Genomic DNA, 18,648 nt, shown 5'->3' on the forward strand with positions numbered 1-18,648 from the left:
TTTTTTTTTCCCACGCTCGCTCGCCTTGAACCGGGACCCAGGCAGGCAGAAGCAAGGCGTCGGTCCCCTTGCTCCTCTCCTCCACCAAAACACCGCAGCCGAGCGCGTGAAGCTTCCCTTTGTTCAACGAGGCTCCGCTCTCCTCCCTAGCAGATCCACCTGGACGCTCTCCCTCGGTGACATTTTTGCGCCGGGGCCGGTGGGTGGCTGGGGTGGAGCGAGAGGAGCCCGAGGGGGCGGGGGCGGAGAAAGGTCAAGCCGAGGGAAAGGCAGGAGACGCCTTTCCTAACCTGCGTGGCGGGGCGGGCGCGCGGTTATTTATTTATTTTCTCCTTATTTATTGATCGCACGAGCAGAGCGGCGCGGGGAGCCCGGGGGAGATGCCGGACCACCCACTGGCGGGGAAGCAGCGAGCCGCCCTCCCGCGCCCCCGCGCTACCGAGCGCCCCTTGCCTCCGCGCTCCGGCGTCTGCCCGCGCCGGCCCCGGCCCCGCCGCGCCGCCGCCGCCCGCCCGGCCGCCCCGCAGCCCCGCCGCCCCGCCGCCCCGCGCCGCGCCGCTCCGGCCCCGGCCACCGCCGCGGCGCAGTAAGTTGGCAGCACCCAGTCCCCTCCGTTCTTGCCTCCCCCGCACCTTTTGAACTTGTTGCTGCTGCTCGGCTCGCCTGCGCCTGGCTTTTGGAAGGTGAAAAGGAGGAGGGAGGCACGGAGGGATGGGGGAAGGGGAAGAAGAGCTCGCTTGAGCTTTATTTATGCTCCCATCGGCGCGTCGGCTTAGGCTGCTCGCGAGCTGCTTTCTCGGGAGCCCTTTCCGGGTGCACGACGAGGAGAAAGTCTCTATGCAACTCAGCCCCGGCGCGCACTTTGCCAGGTATGTACCGCGGGCGAGGCGCGTTCCGCGCGGAAGCAGATGCTGCTGCCGCGGCAGCGGCGGCGCCTGCCAGCTCCCGGGCGCTGTAACTGTCACACTGTACCTGAGCTGAACTTGAAAAGAGAGTGAAGGGGCGATTGGGCGAGCGCTTTCGGCACAACCCGGGGGGTGCTCGTAGACGCGGGGAAGGAGGATCTATACTAACGCCCCCCCAGCCCGGCCCACCGCCCAGCACCTCCGTCTCTGCAAATATACGGCCCGAGGAGTCGAGGCGGCGACCGGACTCCCCAGGAGACGTGGGGGCAGCGGCTGTGACCGCATCTTGGAGGCTACTACAACAGGTCGCCTTTTTGAGACTCCTTTGGCGGGAAGGGCCACTTGGAAAAGGGAAGGTTTGAAAGAGCTGAAAGGGGGGGGTGGAAGGGTTCCCTGATTCTTCAACAGAATACCACTCAGTGACTGTCCTTGTCTCTATCCTACACAACACATACTGACCCCACGTTATCCAGACTGTGTCGGGGAAGAAATCAGAGACACCTGTTTGAAATCAACGGCAGCATCTAAAGTCACCCGTGTACTTATTTGTGCCAGGGCTGGCCCGGTCCAACTGCTGGAAAGAGGTTTGGTTAGGTTCTGTTGGGGGTGATTGTTAGGACATTGTATTTTCCCCCTCCTGCTACTCCAAAAATATTACCTGTCTTTGAGGGAACTTGCCCTTCTGCGAACTGTGACTTCATCAGGAGCCCTCCGTTGAATAAGGCCGATAGTGGACCACGTGTCTCAGTAGTGTTTTCTTTGACGGGCGGAAGTGGGTGACTGTGGCTACATTGAGGGACCGACAGTAGAGACTTGATTGCCCTTCCGGCCTCTGCTTGAAGGAACCATGGCGGCGGGGGTAGCAGCGTGGCTGCCCTTTGCAAGGGCAGCGGCCATCGGGTGGATGCCTGTGGCCTCGGGGCCCATGCCAGCTCCCCCGAGGCAGGAGAGGAAAAGGACTCAAGATGCTCTCATTGTGCTGAACGTGAGTGGCACTCGTTTCCAGACGTGGCAGGACACCCTGGAACGTTACCCAGATACTCTGCTGGGCAGTTCAGAGAGGGACTTTTTCTACCATCCGGAGACTCAGCAGTATTTTTTTGACCGTGACCCAGACATCTTTCGCCACATCCTGAATTTCTACCGCACTGGGAAGCTCCACTACCCTCGCCATGAGTGCATCTCCGCTTATGATGAAGAATTGGCCTTCTTTGGCCTCATCCCAGAGATTATTGGCGACTGCTGTTACGAGGAGTACAAGGATCGCCGGCGAGAGAACGCTGAGCGTCTCCAGGACGATGCTGACACGGACAACGCCGGAGAGAGTGCGCTGCCCACCATGACCGCTCGGCAGAGGGTCTGGCGGGCCTTTGAGAACCCCCACACCAGCACCATGGCCTTGGTGTTCTACTATGTTACCGGGTTCTTCATTGCCGTCTCAGTCATCGCCAATGTGGTGGAAACAGTGCCATGTGGGTCCAGCCCGGGTCACATTAAAGAACTGCCCTGTGGGGAGCGGTACGCCGTAGCCTTCTTTTGCCTGGACACAGCCTGTGTCATGATCTTCACAGTGGAGTACTTGCTTCGCCTGGCGGCGGCTCCTAGCCGTTACCGCTTTGTGCGCAGCGTCATGAGTATCATCGACGTGGTGGCCATCCTACCGTATTACATTGGGCTGGTGATGACAGACAATGAGGATGTCAGTGGAGCCTTTGTCACGCTCCGCGTCTTCCGGGTCTTCCGGATCTTTAAGTTTTCCCGCCACTCGCAAGGCCTGCGCATCCTGGGGTACACGCTGAAAAGCTGCGCCTCAGAGCTGGGCTTCTTGCTCTTCTCGCTCACCATGGCTATCATCATCTTCGCTACAGTTATGTTCTACGCCGAGAAGGGGTCTTCGGCCAGCAAGTTCACCAGCATCCCTGCTGCTTTCTGGTACACCATCGTCACCATGACAACGCTAGGGTAGGTGCCCTCAAGGGAAATGGGATGGAGGTTAAATATGTGATTGTTGTGCAGATATTAAGTTTATATACTTATTCAGAGCAAATAATCTTTCTCTTTCTTAAATGGTTTTAGGAAAATATTCTTTAAATGGTTTTGAAGAACTCTTTTGATCTATGAAATGAGTATGGTACAGTGATTGAAGTATTTAGGGAGTTGCTGGCCAGTGTTGAAAGTTAATGCCTGAAAGTGATAAATACATAAAGTTTAGAGTTCCTGAGCATAAAGATCATTAATATTATATGTATGAACACATAAAAATACAATGACAGTGAAAAACACAAAATTCGTGTCCAAGTAAAGGTATGAAAATACAAACTATGTATTGAAATGCCTAGAAAGTGCTTCAGTCATTAAAACAAAAAAAAAGTGCTTCAGTGTATTGAAATGAAAAGTTTCCATGTATATTTGAAGTATTATTTTCATATGAATACTCTGGCATACACTTTTCCACTAAGAAATATAATTCTCATTTTACAACATTTTAAAACATAGATTATAAATATCATCAAAGGATTTTGTGATACATATGCACATATTCATCTATATGTATTTTCATCATGGCTGATAAGTTATGCAGTGTTTTAGAATATCAGAACTGAAACTGATCAACTCAACAAAATGCAGTGGAATGGTATTTGCAACATATTTAAGATTTTAAGTTCATAGTTTCAAATAAAGAAGCAAATGACTTATCCACACATTTTTTTAAGAAACTGCAGATCCCATCAGGCAATGGGCCCATGTCCACATAGAGGGCAAAGCAGTAGCTGATGAGATTGATGGTCACCAAGGGCTGGTTGTATTAGGGAATTTGGCGTCTTGATTTCCTTCTAGAATTCTTTTCTTCATTATTTTATTTGGCATTAATGGTGCTTTGCAACCAAAGGGACATATTCTGAATTAATATTGTTCTTTAAAATAAAATTTAAGCTAGAATTAAGATTTTTAGATGATTGAAGAAAGATATTAAATTATTACTCATGTTAATTAAACTGCAGAAAAGTAGCAGCATTTATATGTTAGGGACTACGGTAAAATAAAATAAGATCCTTTAACTTTTATGAGTTCTTAGATAAGCCAGGTAGTGATGTCAGTGCCATTCTTTCTTCAGCTCTATGCTGCTTTTCTTGCATAATTAATCAGTTCAATAAGGATTTGGTAATGGCTGTAAGAAAAAAAGTTATTCCCAAGGCTGCTTTTTAAATTTTGTGTTTCATCCTAATTTAATTGCCTTCTTTAAATGACAGTGTGGTTAAAGTTAACTTGATTTTATTAGACATATTGTATTGAACAGAATTTCTCATGTTGTTCTATGGCTAACTAATGGAATATTTTAGATGTGAAGAATTTTTGGCTAAGTTAAGAAATTGTGGTAAAGTAAAATATAGTGACTTATGGTTTTGATTTAGTCTCACATATTTTTGAAGACCTACTGGTGGATTTGTAAAAATGAATCAGTGAAAATTCTATATCCAGTTGTTTGTATTTTCCTTTTATCGTGTTGGTAATTTTGGAACACATTTTGAAGAAGATGCAGAATACCTTAGCACTGTAGGTGCTTAGTTCTAACCAAGAGATTTGTTGTGTTTATGTCATTTGAAGTCTTTATTAAGGGCAATTGGATAGTGTAAATTACTAGAAGAACTTCAGATGAGAAGTACACATGAATAAAAAGAGGACTCTATGTTAAGAGGAAATGAAAGAAGAAGTATTAAAAGGAAATATATTTTAAAAAATTAGGTGTCTCTGGAAGTGTTTTTCATGAAGTATCAGTAAGTCATTTTAATATTATATGCCCTCTACCTGATTGAATATAGGCATTATTATAATGAATGTTGATGAGGTGCTAATTTCATCTGGCTGTAAAGTTCTAGTCCAGATATGAGAAGTTAGTATTATTTTAAAGCTTCTTTTCTGAAATGACTTTCAAATTTTTATTTTATTTTGAAATTTATTTTTGTTTTCAGGAAATGATGAGGAAATGTTAACCATTAATGACAATTTTTGTTATATAAATAAAGTGCTCAGAAACCTCTACTTTTTAAAATGATTTGAGAAACTAAATCATAACACCTGAGTAAAATCTATGTGATTGTTTCAGTTTACAGGTTCTTTATGTTACTACATAAGAAAAGTTAAATAAACACACTTTCTCAGAACTTGGAAGCAAAAAGGGAGTCACTTTTTAGACTTAAGTTCCACTATAGTTGAAAATTTTAATTTTCAGGAAATTAAGGTAATTAATAATCCTGATGAAATATAGCACTCTAATTTTTAAGATGTAGAAATGTTGATGAGATCAAGATACAACCCATTTATTGGAGAACATATATGAACATTTAACAAAGCATATGCTTTATAATATAGCCAAGTTTCCTCAAAAAAAGTCTTCTGTTTCTCATCAAAATATGTTTATAATGTATTATACTTTCCTGAAAAAATAGATTAAAAAAAACCCTGCCTTTTTGGTGTCTTAACTTTGGTTGCATTGTGACTCAACAGCTTTATTTAAGAGTAGAAAATATTCAACAAAGCCATTACTTGAATTTAATTTTTACGCTGTAGTCTTGTGTAATGAAGTGTAAGATTCAAACTTTTTGGAAAATATGCAGTAGTTGAAGGTAAAATCAATCTGTGCCTGATAGATGACCAGAAATTTCCCATTACAGTGAATGAGCTCCATTACGTGGCTATTATTTTTAATGGAGCTAATGTTCATCAATTAATGATAATAGAAGTGAAAGTGGAATCTTAGACAGTGGTTTTTGAAAGTTCGGTTCATACAAACATTATCTACAAGAATTTTGTACTTCGGGACTGGCAGAATTATCTGTTACCCTCTCAGGTCGTTTTAGGCACTATTCAGGTGGTTTTTTGGTCTGAAGAAATGAGTGGGGTTTACTATTATGTATTCAGCAAATCATTTTTGTACTCCCTGAAATAGCAAATATCTGATTATTCTATATTTTACCCATACTTATTATATAAGTAGTTAATTAATTTGCCAGTAAAATGGAAACTTTAAAATATAATTTTAAGCCTACCCACTTCCTATTAATTAAAGTTGGAAATATCAAAAACACAGTTTTCAAAACGAATGAAAGAATGTCAGAAAAGTTTGTTTGTTTTTTTTTTAAACAATGTTTAAATCGAATGGCCCTGTATGTCTCTTCCTCCATTCCATGGAGGAATTCCATTCTCTTTCTGAGCATACTTGGTGACCTCCATGAGGCCTTCATGACCTCTTTACTCTCCTCCCTCCCTCTTTTTCTATAATGTAATCTTTAGTTACTACCCTAAGCTGCTTTGGGCAAGTAAGAACCTGGAACTCCTCTCTTGTCTTAATGACCTCTGGACAGTAACATACCATTGTTATTTTTCAGCGGGAACCAGGGATGGAACATCTCCTGCTTTGGTAGGTAGATTCTTTACCACTGCACCACCTGGAAAACCACATGCATAAATATTGCTAAGTGAAGGTTACTCAGTCATGTCTGACTATTTGCAACCCCATGGATTGCAGCCTGCCAGGCTCCTTTGTCCATGGGATTCTGCAGGCAATAATACTGGAGTGGGTAGCCATTTCCTTCTCCAGGGGATTTTCCCAATCCAGGGCTTGAACCCAGGTCTCCTGCTTGCAGGCAGATTCTTTGCCATCTGAGCCACCACGGGAGCTCCTAATGTGTTAATCAAATATGTCTTTACAAGGTGCAGGGGAGGGTACCAAAATTTATATCTTTTGGTGAAGAGCCGTGCTGTGAGTAACATCCATTTTTACTTTGGCATACTACAACACAGTTTTACAAAGTTCTTTATAGCTCATGTTACTTGAGAATTGAAAATGAATTTATAAAGAAATGTAGAAAATGTGATATATATTCCTCTTTTAGCATTATGGGCAACCAACTCTTAAGTGTGTACATTTTGTTCTAGTCACCATTTGAATTAGAGATAATATTTGACATGAGATATATTTTTAAAAAGTGTGTATTTACCCATCTTTCTGCATTATTTTCTATGAGCATTTTCTTGGTTGTTAGACACAGGTATGTCAGGAAGAGATGATATATATATTTTGGGTGCAGCATCCTAGAAAAGGGATAATTTTCTAATTTTCAGTGGGTCTGATATGATATTCTTTTTTCTTTTCAGGATTTCTTTTTAAAGTACAGATAGACTTGATCGTATATATATTTTATTTGTGTAGTCACTTCATTTAATTTTGATGTCATGCACTTTGTATTTGTGTAAACTTTCCTCCCAATTTTACTCATCTTTGAAAATGAATTAATGAAGTTCAAATTTCTTATTCCCTAATTTCTGAATTATTGGTGGAAGGAAACTTAGATGTTATCTATTTAAAATCCATCATTTTACACATACAAGATTTTTTTTTGCCTGCTCATAATTACACAGTCAATATTAGTGGTACTTTCTGAAATTTCATTTTTTACTCTTTTTATTCTCTTAAGACCTTAAAACATTATCTAGGAATGTGCAATAATAATTATCTGGGGGTTACTGCTGATGCTCAGAGATAAGAAAGGAATAAATTTGTTCTTTACTGCATTATTTTAATGCATTTCTCTCCTAGTGCTACTCTCTATGACTCACGTTTTCCACATCTCTCAGCATCACTGCTAACTCTGCATTCATTCATACCATACTGGAATTCATCATGAGGTACCTAGTTAATACAACACAAGCATGTATTCTTATCTGGTGACCTATTAGACCATTTGGGGGAACCTACTTAATGGTGAAATCGTACCTGGCCTGATGGATAAGAAAGTGAATCAGTTATTTTGTCTGAGTTATCTAAAAGAGAGTTGGCCTGTGGATTGTTACACACTGTACAATTTAACTTCTCTTTCACTGAAAGAAGGGGAATGGTGAAAAGACCTTCCCTGAAAAGGAGGTATTGTCCTTCTGAGCTGTAAGAATAATTTTGCTCTTTTTTCCCCCTACTCTCCATATGTCTTATATTGTTTTCTGAGTATGTATGTGTGTATATGTATATAAATAGGCATTATTTTCCCACTAACTTCAGCAGCTACATTTGATGGTGTGGGATATTAAAGAGAAACTCAGGGTGAGATGCCATCTTTACATGTCTGTGTACATCTGCCTTTCTCCTTGTGTTAATAGATTCCATTGGAATTCTTTGTCCTTTAGTTTTCTCCTTTGAGAGCCAGCTTTTACACTGATCTCCTTGAAGCCTTCTCAGCCTCTCAAACTTACCTCATCTGTAGTTGAAATTACACTTGACAGTAGTAAGTGCTATTTTTTTTTTTTGGGACATAATTTATGGTTTTACGTCTTGCCCACCTAACTACATTGAAAGGCTTTTGAGATTGGGGTCTGTACCTTTTGGAGACTTGTTACCTGTGCTGATGACCATGCTGTTAGAGGATGTGTGGACACCATGGAGAGCTCCTTAGCCATAACTTGTACCATTGCAGCATTAGCAAGAGTCCACTAATCTGATCTTATGCTTTGTTCTGTGTTAAAAAAAACACACACACACACCTTGAAATTTGTTATTTGAACACTTTGTCTTTGGATGTACTACAATCCATCCTTTTTATTTTTCTCTTTTAACTAAGGAGGGCTGGAAGTCATTCTTCTCTGCAAAGTTAGAGTTAAAGGCTGTCAATGGCTATTTCCTTAATCAGTTTGCTTTCTGGTGAAAGCTGGGTAAGTTGCAGGTGGCTCTGGGAAGCATATGGAGATATGTTATAATGTAAGTGAATCTGTGCAGAGATGTACTGTCTTCTCTTTCAGGCTCAATCTCTTTCTAAAGATGAGTAACTCAAGGGACACAAGGGTCAAAAAGATACCTGGATGACAGATATTTAGTCACTAGAAAGGTATTCTCTGTCTTAGCCAGTAAACACAAATTGGACTTTTTTCCTTTATTTAGGTTCACTCGTAACATGGAATTGTTTAAAAACAGAGAGCTATTGTCTGTAAATAACATATGAGATAAATATATTCTCTATTCAGGAAGAAATTCTCATTTATGTGACTACAAGGTGGGTTTACAGAATGTAAATATATGTGTAGTTACTTATTCTGGCACGGTACAGTCAGTTTTGTGCTGAAAAGTTTGACAAATCTGTTATGTAAAGAAGATCCGAATCATAAAAAGTGTGGGGAGAGTAGGGAGTGAGTTATCAGAAGTTAGTAATGAGAAAAACATAACAGAAAAGAGTAGGATGACAGTTGAAATAATGTCAAATAGAATGGGAAAGTTTTGTTCTAAAAGTAAAAGGTCTTGTCCCTTTTGTTCTTACGTGGGCCTCATTCTTCCATCTTTCTTACTTTCTTCACTTTTTAGAACACCAGGAACAGTGCTTTTGGAAACCCAAAGTCTTACCAGTTATTTATGCTCTCAGGAGATAAAAATGTGACTCATAGGGTTGAATTACATTTAATAGACTTCTGTTGATCACTTGCTGCCTGTCTGTGACCACAGTAGTAAGCATAATAGCCAACTTTCAGACCTTAGAATCTGTGTATTCTAGTAGGAGAAGCAGAAAGTGAATACAAATATATAATGTAGTTCCAGGCAGTGGTGGGTGCTATAAAGAAAATAAGGGTAGGAAGTGTGCTATTGTGGATAAGGTAGAGTAAAAGCCCTTCCAAGGGTGATGATGGCTTTTTGAAAGGATGAAGAGGGTCCTCTGAATATCTGGATGAAGAGTTTAGAAGAGAGAAAAGAAGTACCAAGATGCATGAGACAAGTGCTCGGGGCTGGTGCACTGGGATGACCCAGAGGGATGGGATGGGGAGGGAGGCGGGAGGGGGGGATCAGGATGGGGAACACATGTAAATCCATGGCTGATTCATGTCAATGTATGGCAAAAACCGCTACAATATTGTAATGTAATTAGCCTCCAACTAATAAAAATAAATGGGGAAAAAAAAAAAGTGCCAAGACTGCAAGGCAGGAGGAATCTTGGTGTGTTCCCCCTAAGGCTGTAATTGAAGCACAGTGAGGGAGGGTCTTAGTAGCAGATACTATCTGAAAGGTAGTTGCGATGACATGACTTTGGACATCGTGGACCATAGTAAAGACTTTTTGGGTTTCATTTGAGACATAATCAGGAGACATTGGGCTTCCCAGGTGGCACTAGAGGTAAAGAACCCACCTGCCCATTCAGGAGACATAAGAGATGCAAGTTCTATCCCTCAGTTAGAAAGATTCCCCTAGAGAAGGACATGGCAACCCACTCCAGTACTCTTGCCTGGAGAATCCCCATGGACAGAGGATTCTGGTGGGCTATAGTCCATAGAGTTGCGATGAGTTGGACACAGCTGAAATGACTTAGCACCCACGCATGAGGAGACATAAGAGAGTTGTGAGCAGGGTAGGAATGGGATATGGTTTCTGTAATAAAATGAGCCCAAGCCCTGAAACATTTAAAATCTTAAAATACTCATTTTAACATTAATTTCTTTCCTGTATATAAATTCTCATTCTTTGCTAGATTCATTATACTTACCTTAACTTAAAATTTATATCCAATTATTCATGAGATTTTCCAGAAAAATGGAGTATTTTATGAGTGCATGATTAAATTCTTCCTAGCTGACAAAAATAAATCTAGTTCAAATGAAAAAACTGAAATTCCACATTTTAGCTGAAAAGACAAAACTGGTTCTCAATAGAAATGGAACAATCTGGGAAATGACTGAGGATAATTCTTTATTTTGAATATAGATTTTCAGACTTAGAGTTGTCAATGCTAATGTTAGTGTTTAAGAATATTACCAACACTTTGGATTCTATTTAAAGATTTTTCTTTTGTTTTTCAGTCTTGTATAGGTACCAACTTGAAATACATATATCATCTTCAGGTGTTTTGTTATTTTTGTGAGTTTGAAAGCAAAAGTGGTTTACGTGTCTTGAAATCTGTGAAAATTGCCAGAGGATATGTATTTTTAACTCAAGTTAAATTGGGACCAGCTTGTAGCAAATGTATAATGAGAACTAACAGAGGCGTTGCTTTGTTAAGAAACACTGTGTTAGAGAGTAAAACATAATCATGAATGGATAATTGGAGAGAACTTAAGTTTGGAAGAACAAGAATTGGATTAACGGCATAAAGGTATCTATCTATCCATCTATTTGTCTATCTCCCCAATAAGCAACTTGTGAAAATACTTCCTGTATCTAAGGGAATTCAGTGTGTTATCTCACTTGGACATGTTCTTTTCGTTAAAACATCTGCCCTCCAAATAGTTCTGCATCCTACCCAGAAGTTCTATCCAAGAGGTTTGATTCCTGGTGGAACAAACTAGGACTTGTGGGGGTATCACAAAGGAAAAAGTCCTGGCATGTACTTTCCTTTGACTGTGGGGAAGGTGAAAATGACAATCACACTCTCATTTTTACTATCTTTTGTATATTTTAAATGGAGAACTGGTTTCCTTTCAGTGTGCTGCAGAAATTAAGCTTTCTAAACCTATATCAATATTAATGCATTTTGGAGAAAAATCCTTATGCATATTATTTTGGATAACACTTTGGGACTTATGAAAATGTTTCCAGTTCTTACCAAATGTAGTGTTTTGGAAATGAAAAATAGGCATATGTATTTGTATTCTTAAATTAGATGGACCTAGTCATTCACATTAGACATTTTGTTGGTCAGAAAAGAATGTGCTTATGGATTCTTCCTAATGTCTGATTTTTGCTTTAGTAAAAAGGTATTAAAATCATGGAATTTCGAGGTGCAGGGCTCTTTAGAAATCATCTTGTAGATAATTCCTAATTTCCTTGAAGAAAACAGGAAAAATAGAACTAGTTAGTGGAAGAACATAAGCTAGATTTCTGGGGGAACTTTTAAGGTCTAGTGCTGTTTAGAGCGCAATACACTGGAAGTCTTTCCTTCGTATTTCTTTCTCTTTAAACCAAATATTGCAAACAAAATCAGGTAGTGTATATGCAGACTTAAAAAGACCTTAGATGATTATGACATTTCATTGTAATATAAATAAAACTTAAGTCACTTTCAATGACTTCATATTATATATATGTATGTATAAGTTATATGTATATTTCATAGTCCTCCATTAGATTATAAATTGTTTATGTAATAATACATATGAAATGAATGTTTGTGTCTATATATGAATGAAGGGACTATGAACTGGTAACAGAGATAAACAAATTCATTTAATAAGTCTCATTTTATTCTTCTCTTGGTTATTTGCTAAATTAACAATTTGCTAATCTGTTAAATCTTATTGAAACTAGAAAGAGTTCATTATTGAAGTTTCAGCTTTGAATTTAGACAGTTATCTAAAGAGATGATTTTGTTGTTTTTAACATTAACAAATTTGAAAGCAGGCTATGAAATCAGTGTTAAATAATTTGTTTGACTTGTTTTGGTCTAAAGAGCAGAAATTCAAAATTTGAAATATCAGATTCGTTTACATTTTGCTCCAAAAACATTAAGGTATGTTTTATTCATTAAATGAAAATACATATTAAGATTCAAATTAAATAATACTTTAAAATGTTTTTCAGTTCAACGTTATATATCATATTTTGAGGTGATGTTCTCAAGCTTATTTAAATAGTACACTTCGATTCTGAAAATCATAATAAAAAATTCTGTTTTTTTCCCTGGAATTATTAAGGGGACAACAACTCCTTTAATTTAATCAAATTTTTGACAATTCATATTCTAGAAATTTAGTTAATAAGCAGATACTTGTAACACTTTACAGAAAATCTTCAAGATGAAGCTAAATTGATAAATTATAACTAAGGATCTTACATTTCAATAGGATATATTGAAGAAAGCTAAATGTTTGATACAAATAGCTTAAAGAGCTAGACCAAGATGCAATGCTTTTATTCTACTTCAGGTGCACAGAATTTAACTAATTATTCTCCTTTTGCATGACACACTTCTGTCATTCATCCATCGTGGTCCTCCTTATCATTTTACTTCATAACTTTTAATAGTGTAATATGCACAGGTGAAAATACCACCAAACAAAAGCTATTTCATTGGTATTCACCTAAATCTAATCATAAGCACCTCTTCTCTCCGTTTTGTCCCATTGTCTTTCTGTACTATAGGTAGTCATCATTTGAAATTATCATTCTGAAAGCTGTATTTTTAGTGGAGACTTTATTGACTTTGCAAAAGAATATCTTGCTGTGTGCAGCCTTTTTGGTTCTTTCATGCAATATTCTGTTACTTAGGTTCATCCATGTTGTTGCCATGCATTATAATTCACTTTTGACTGCTATATAATATTTTATTCCATTGTGTGAATATACTACAATTTATTCAACCACTCTGTTGATGACATTCAGTTTGATTCTGAGTTTTTCAGAAGAGTGCTCATTTGCAAATTGTTGACATGTACAGTTATCTCTCCTGTGTATATAACTTGGAGTAAAATTGGTAGGTTATAGATATGAATGTACAACTTGGAGGGATAAAGCCAAATTTTCCAAAGTTGCTGCTTTGATTGGTACTTCCACTAGCAAAGAGTAAACAAACAATGTAAATAAGTAAAATTTCCAAAAAGATGATTTCTATGAGGTAGTGGGACCCAGTGAGGAAAGGAAGATATTGGCTAAAATGAAGACAGTAAGAATTTTTTTTCAATTGATAACTGCTTTTACCTTGATCTTTTTAAGATGAGCAATGATTATAATTGTAGCAATCATAGCTTGCATTTTATTCAACTCCATGACTTGTGTTTGAATTCTTATTTTTTCAACCTAAGAAGGTTTCCTCTAATAAACACTACATTCATATTTTCATAATGTAAAATATTAATTTCTATGTGTTTGAACTCAAGACCAACCGTATCCAAGTCAATAATATTAAAAACATCAAACCTGAAAATATCTGACTAGGCTTTGGTTTACTCATCCTTGTGAAATTAAAAATAAGGACTGAAGTTGATATTCAATTGATTCTTCTGATGTTTCATAGTATTTTATAAAATGTTACATATAACTTTTTACAAATATGTACTGCCAAGAAAGTAGTCAAATCCTCTCTTTTCACATTGTCCAATTTATCAGAACTTTGCTGTAGTTAGAAAAAATATGCTAATTTCAAGGCTTCTCAGACATTCAGAAGGGGATACATCATTGTGAAATAGGATATAAGAATAAATGTCAAGAGGAAATTACTTCCATTTCAGGAAATTCTTAATTATGGAAATTAAGTGAATATCATTTCCAACCCTTCATAGACAACTTTGCAACTTCTTTCATGTTTTAAATGAAAGACAGTTGTTTTGAAAAGCTTAATGAATTTACAGTGTATACATGTTGAATTTTTTTTAAAAATATAGCATTTGTGTTTTAGGCTTTAAAAATTACATGAATTTGATATCAAATACCAGAAGACATCACTGTAAATATGCTAATAAAAAGAATGTAATTTAGAAAATTACTATAAACTTTTCTTTATGAAAATAGGGTATTTTATTAAGGATTGACATAGTCCTAGAGTAAAGTGCCTATTGATTACTCAAAGAATTTTATTATTTTTGTGTAAAGAGTCCAAATACCTTCAAAATCACCTAAATGAAAAATAAGATTATTTTATTTCAAAACAGTTAAAAGGAGGTGATTTTTTAAGTCAGGTAGCAAATTTTGGCACTATATATTGAACTATTTTAAGCCAAACTTTGCATAAATTAAGAAATCACTTTATTCTTTTTTTAATTGTCTCCTTGTTATTTCCCACATTATTCAGTGCCCAGTTTCAGGATCTATATCCATTGTTTTAAATATTACTAAAAATATGTGTGAATGCAAAATTCTCATATACATTTAAGAAACACAAACATACGTCAATACAAAATATACAGGTATGTATTATACACATTTGTATATGTTGATGTACACATACCTTCTCCTTTTATTTTTCTGGAAGGACATAAAATGAACTATTGAAAAAAAAATGGACTATTGATAATAAAACTTTTAAGAAGTCGACATGTGGGATATAGAAAGAACCATTTTATATTTCATGGTGTACAAAAACATTTTTTCATTAGCCTATAGAATTTCTCTTAGAAGAGGGCTTTCTAATGATATTTGGGATCTTTTATTTTCATATGTTTCTATATAAAAACTTTACAAATGTTGTTTAAAATTAAATCCCTTCTCTTAAAATAATCATTTGATAATTAACTCAAAAATGGTCTTTCGTATATAGGATGATAGACTCAAGGCAACATGGATTTAAACACAAGCTCAGTGATGTTGATCAAGTTAACTTAAACTCTACCTGAGATTCCCAATCTACAAAAATAGGCTAGTAGTACCTACCTGATAGGACTTTTATAAAAATTCAATGTAGATATGTAGAGTTCTTAAAACATTACCTTCTACATAGATGCTATATGAGGAATTAGTATTCTATTATTATTAAATATATGATATTAAATGTAATATTAAATATATATATATTTTGCAAAAGAAGAAATAGTAAAGGAGCAGGAGGAAATTTTGGGAAGGTATGGTATGTCTCTGGCTTTGATGATAGTAATGGTTTCATTGGTGTATATTTATCCTCCAAATTCATTAGTTTGTGTCTATTGAGTATATATAGCTTTAAAGAAAGAGAGAGAGAGAGAAGGACAGGCAGGAAGAAAAGCAAAGGGAAAAAAAAAACCTCTTAATGAAATTAGAGAATAAGTCTCTAGTTGGTTACCCAATAAACAATTAGGCAAGAAATGACTACTGAAGATGAGGAGTTATTAATTGAAGGCACATTCAATCAGGAGACATTTCCTATTTATAAGCTGGAATTTCACCATATTCATCCATAAGCTGGATTCACCATATAAAACTTTTTGTCATTGAAAACTCAACAATTAATACATTTGATTTACCAAATTATAAAAATACTGTGTCTCTGGTAAACTTGTTTTGAAATTATGTACTTAATTGATCACGCCTTTATTATGTTTTACTCTGCCAATTTTTAAAGAGGATTTGATACAGTTTACTCTCAAATGAACCAAAAAGATTAAATAAACAAGTGCCAAGTATTAAAGATGAAGGGGAAATGATGGAGAACAAAAAGTTCTGTTAAATAAAGCTTTACCAAGCATAAATTCAGTTCTGGACTTCCTGACAGCCAAAGAAAGGAGGGAAAGTGTAGCATATTTCACAGCTCCATTTAGCCAAGAAAGGAAAGTATCTAACTTCATGATCAGTTGTTTTAGAAGAGTAGAGCCCAAGAAAAATTTATCATGTGATCTTTATAAGCAGGTTATTTAACAACATAATGAACTGTATCTGCACCAATGACTTAACAAAGTATTTAGAACTATGTTTGAACTGACCATTTATTATACACATCTTTATAAGAAAAGTATATAATAGTATCTTAATATGAAAGTATTTTCAGAGGAAATATAAACTGTTTAATTAAGTATATTACTTCTAGATAATTACAAGATTCATTTGTAAAGTTTAGAAAATTCTGAGTGATGGAAGACCATAAGAATTAGGACCACCTGGGACACTTTCAGGAGGATCCCCTGAAGAAGGAAATGGCACCCGGCTCCAGTCTTCTTGTCTAGAGAATCCCCATAGACAAGAGGAGCCTCGTCGGCTACAGTCCATAGGGTCGCAAAGAGTTGGACATGACTGAAGCGACTTAGCACACATGCATGCACGGGACACTTAGAAAAATGTAGCTCCTTAGCAGTCACGTAAAACAAACAATGACGGGGGGTGGGAACTGTGACAACTGCATTTTCACTTCTCTCATGAAATGTTAACAACAAGAGATCTGGAAGAATGTATGTTGAGGATACTTCTAATAGTCTCATCCACCAATATTATTGACCTTGAGCTAGTATTTTGAAAGGAGGTAAAAACACACTGTTTAAAACAATGGATCCTTGAAGTGTATTTCAAATATGCAAGTGGATTTAATTTTCAAATAGTTTTGTAATTTCTCTGTAAATGAGGGAACACTGAAAAATGACACTTTGCTCCTTGTTTGTTCATTGTACTGGCTTGTCAAGCATCAAGTACTTAATATCCTTTATGCATTGTATGCAGACTCTTTCTTTCTTAAGAAAAAACTAGCTTTTCATTGGCCTGAAGAGCTTTATTGCATTTCCTTGCTGACAAGTAGGTGGCATATATTTGTAAGTATGCAAAGTTCATCATATTCAGTTCAGCTTAGTCGTGTCCAACTGTTTGTGACTCCATGAACCGCAGCATGCCAGGCCTCCCAGTCTATCACCACCTCCTGGAGTTTACCCAGACTCATGTCCATTGAGTTGATGATGCCATCCAACCATCTCATCCTCTGTCGTCCCTTCTCCTCCTGCCCTCAATCTTTCCCAGCATCAGGATCTTTTCAAATGAGTCAGCTCTTCACATCAGGTGGCCGAAGTATTGGAGTTTCAGCTTCAACATCGGTTCTTCCAATGAACACCCAGGACTGATCTTCTTTAGGATGGACTGGTTCGATCTCCTTGCAGTCCAAGGGACTCTCAAGAGTCTTCTCCAACACCACAGTTCAAAAGCAACAATTCTTCGGCATTCAGCTGTCTTTATAGTCTCATGTGAATTCTTATTTTCATCTTTTGTCCTTTGTCATTCCTTCTGGTTGGGTATTGAGTTATGGAATTTGCATTAAGAGTAACTTGTAAAAGGACAATAAAAACTAGAGTTGGAGGTGAAAAAATCAAAACAAAACCAAAAAATAGTGATCTAGATGAAGAAGCAGAAACGATAGTTTTCAGTATTAACTAAACTAGTAAAACTCAACATTTAGAAAACTAAGATCATGGCATCTGGTCCCATCACTTCATAGCAAATAGATGGGGAATCAATGGAAACAGTGACAGACTTTATTTTTTTGGACTCCAAAATCACTGCAGATGGTGACTGCAGCCATGAAATTAAAAGACACTTGCTCCTTGGAAGAAAAGTTATGATCAACCTAGACAGCATATTAAAAAGCAGAGACATTACTTTGCCAACAAAGGTTCATCTAGTCAAAGTTTTGGTTTTTCCAGTAGTCATGTATGGATGTGAGAGTTGGACTACAAAGAAAGCTGAGCACCGAAGAATTGATACTTTTGAACTGTGGTGCTGGAGAAGACTCTTGAGAGTCCCTTGGACTGCAAGGAGATCCAACCAGTCCATCCTAAAGGAAATCAGTCCTGAATATTCACTGGAAGGACTGATGCTGAAGCTGAAACTCCAATACTTTGGCCACCTGATGTGAAGAACTGACTCATTTGAAAAGACCCTGGTGCTGGGAAAGATTGAAGGTGGGAGGAGAAGGGGACGACAGAGGATGAGATGGCTGGATGGCATCACCGACTCAATGGACATGCTGCTGCTGCTGCCAAGTCACTTTAGTCATGTCCGACTCTGTGCGATCCCATAGACGGCAGCCCACCAGGCTCCCCCATCCCTGGGATTCTCCAGGCCAGAACACTGGAGTGGGTTGCCATTTCCGTCTCCAATGCATGAAAGTAAAAAGTGAAAGTGAAGTCGCTCAGTCGTGTCCGACTTTTAGCGACTCCGTGGACTGTAGCCTACCAGGCTCTTCCGTCCATGGGATTTTCCAGGCAAGAATACTGGAGTGGGGTGCCATTGCCTTCTCCACAATGGACATGAGTTTGGGTAAATTCTGGGAGCTGGTGATGGGCAGGGAAGCCTGGCGTACTCTAGTCCATGGGGTTGCAGAGAGTCAGACATGACTGAGCA

General features: G+C 37.9%; 1 protein-coding gene across 1 annotated transcript in view; it reads left to right on the forward strand.

Annotated features, from left to right (window-relative positions):
- Positions 1 to 284: 284 nt before the first annotated feature.
- KCND2 (potassium voltage-gated channel subfamily D member 2) overlaps positions 285 to 18,648 on the forward strand; it is a 544,689-nt gene continuing 526,325 nt past the window's right edge. Inside the window, exon 1 of the mRNA XM_043873332.1 lies at positions 285 to 2,867. Coding sequence (XP_043729267.1) covers positions 1,753 to 2,867 — 1,115 coding nt within the window. The 5' untranslated portion in view covers positions 285 to 1,752. The remainder of the gene's footprint in view (positions 2,868 to 18,648) is intronic.

This window comes from Cervus elaphus, chromosome 18, assembly GCF_910594005.1.
Source record: "Cervus elaphus chromosome 18, mCerEla1.1, whole genome shotgun sequence".
Classification (NCBI taxonomy): Eukaryota; Metazoa; Chordata; class Mammalia; order Artiodactyla; family Cervidae; genus Cervus; species Cervus elaphus.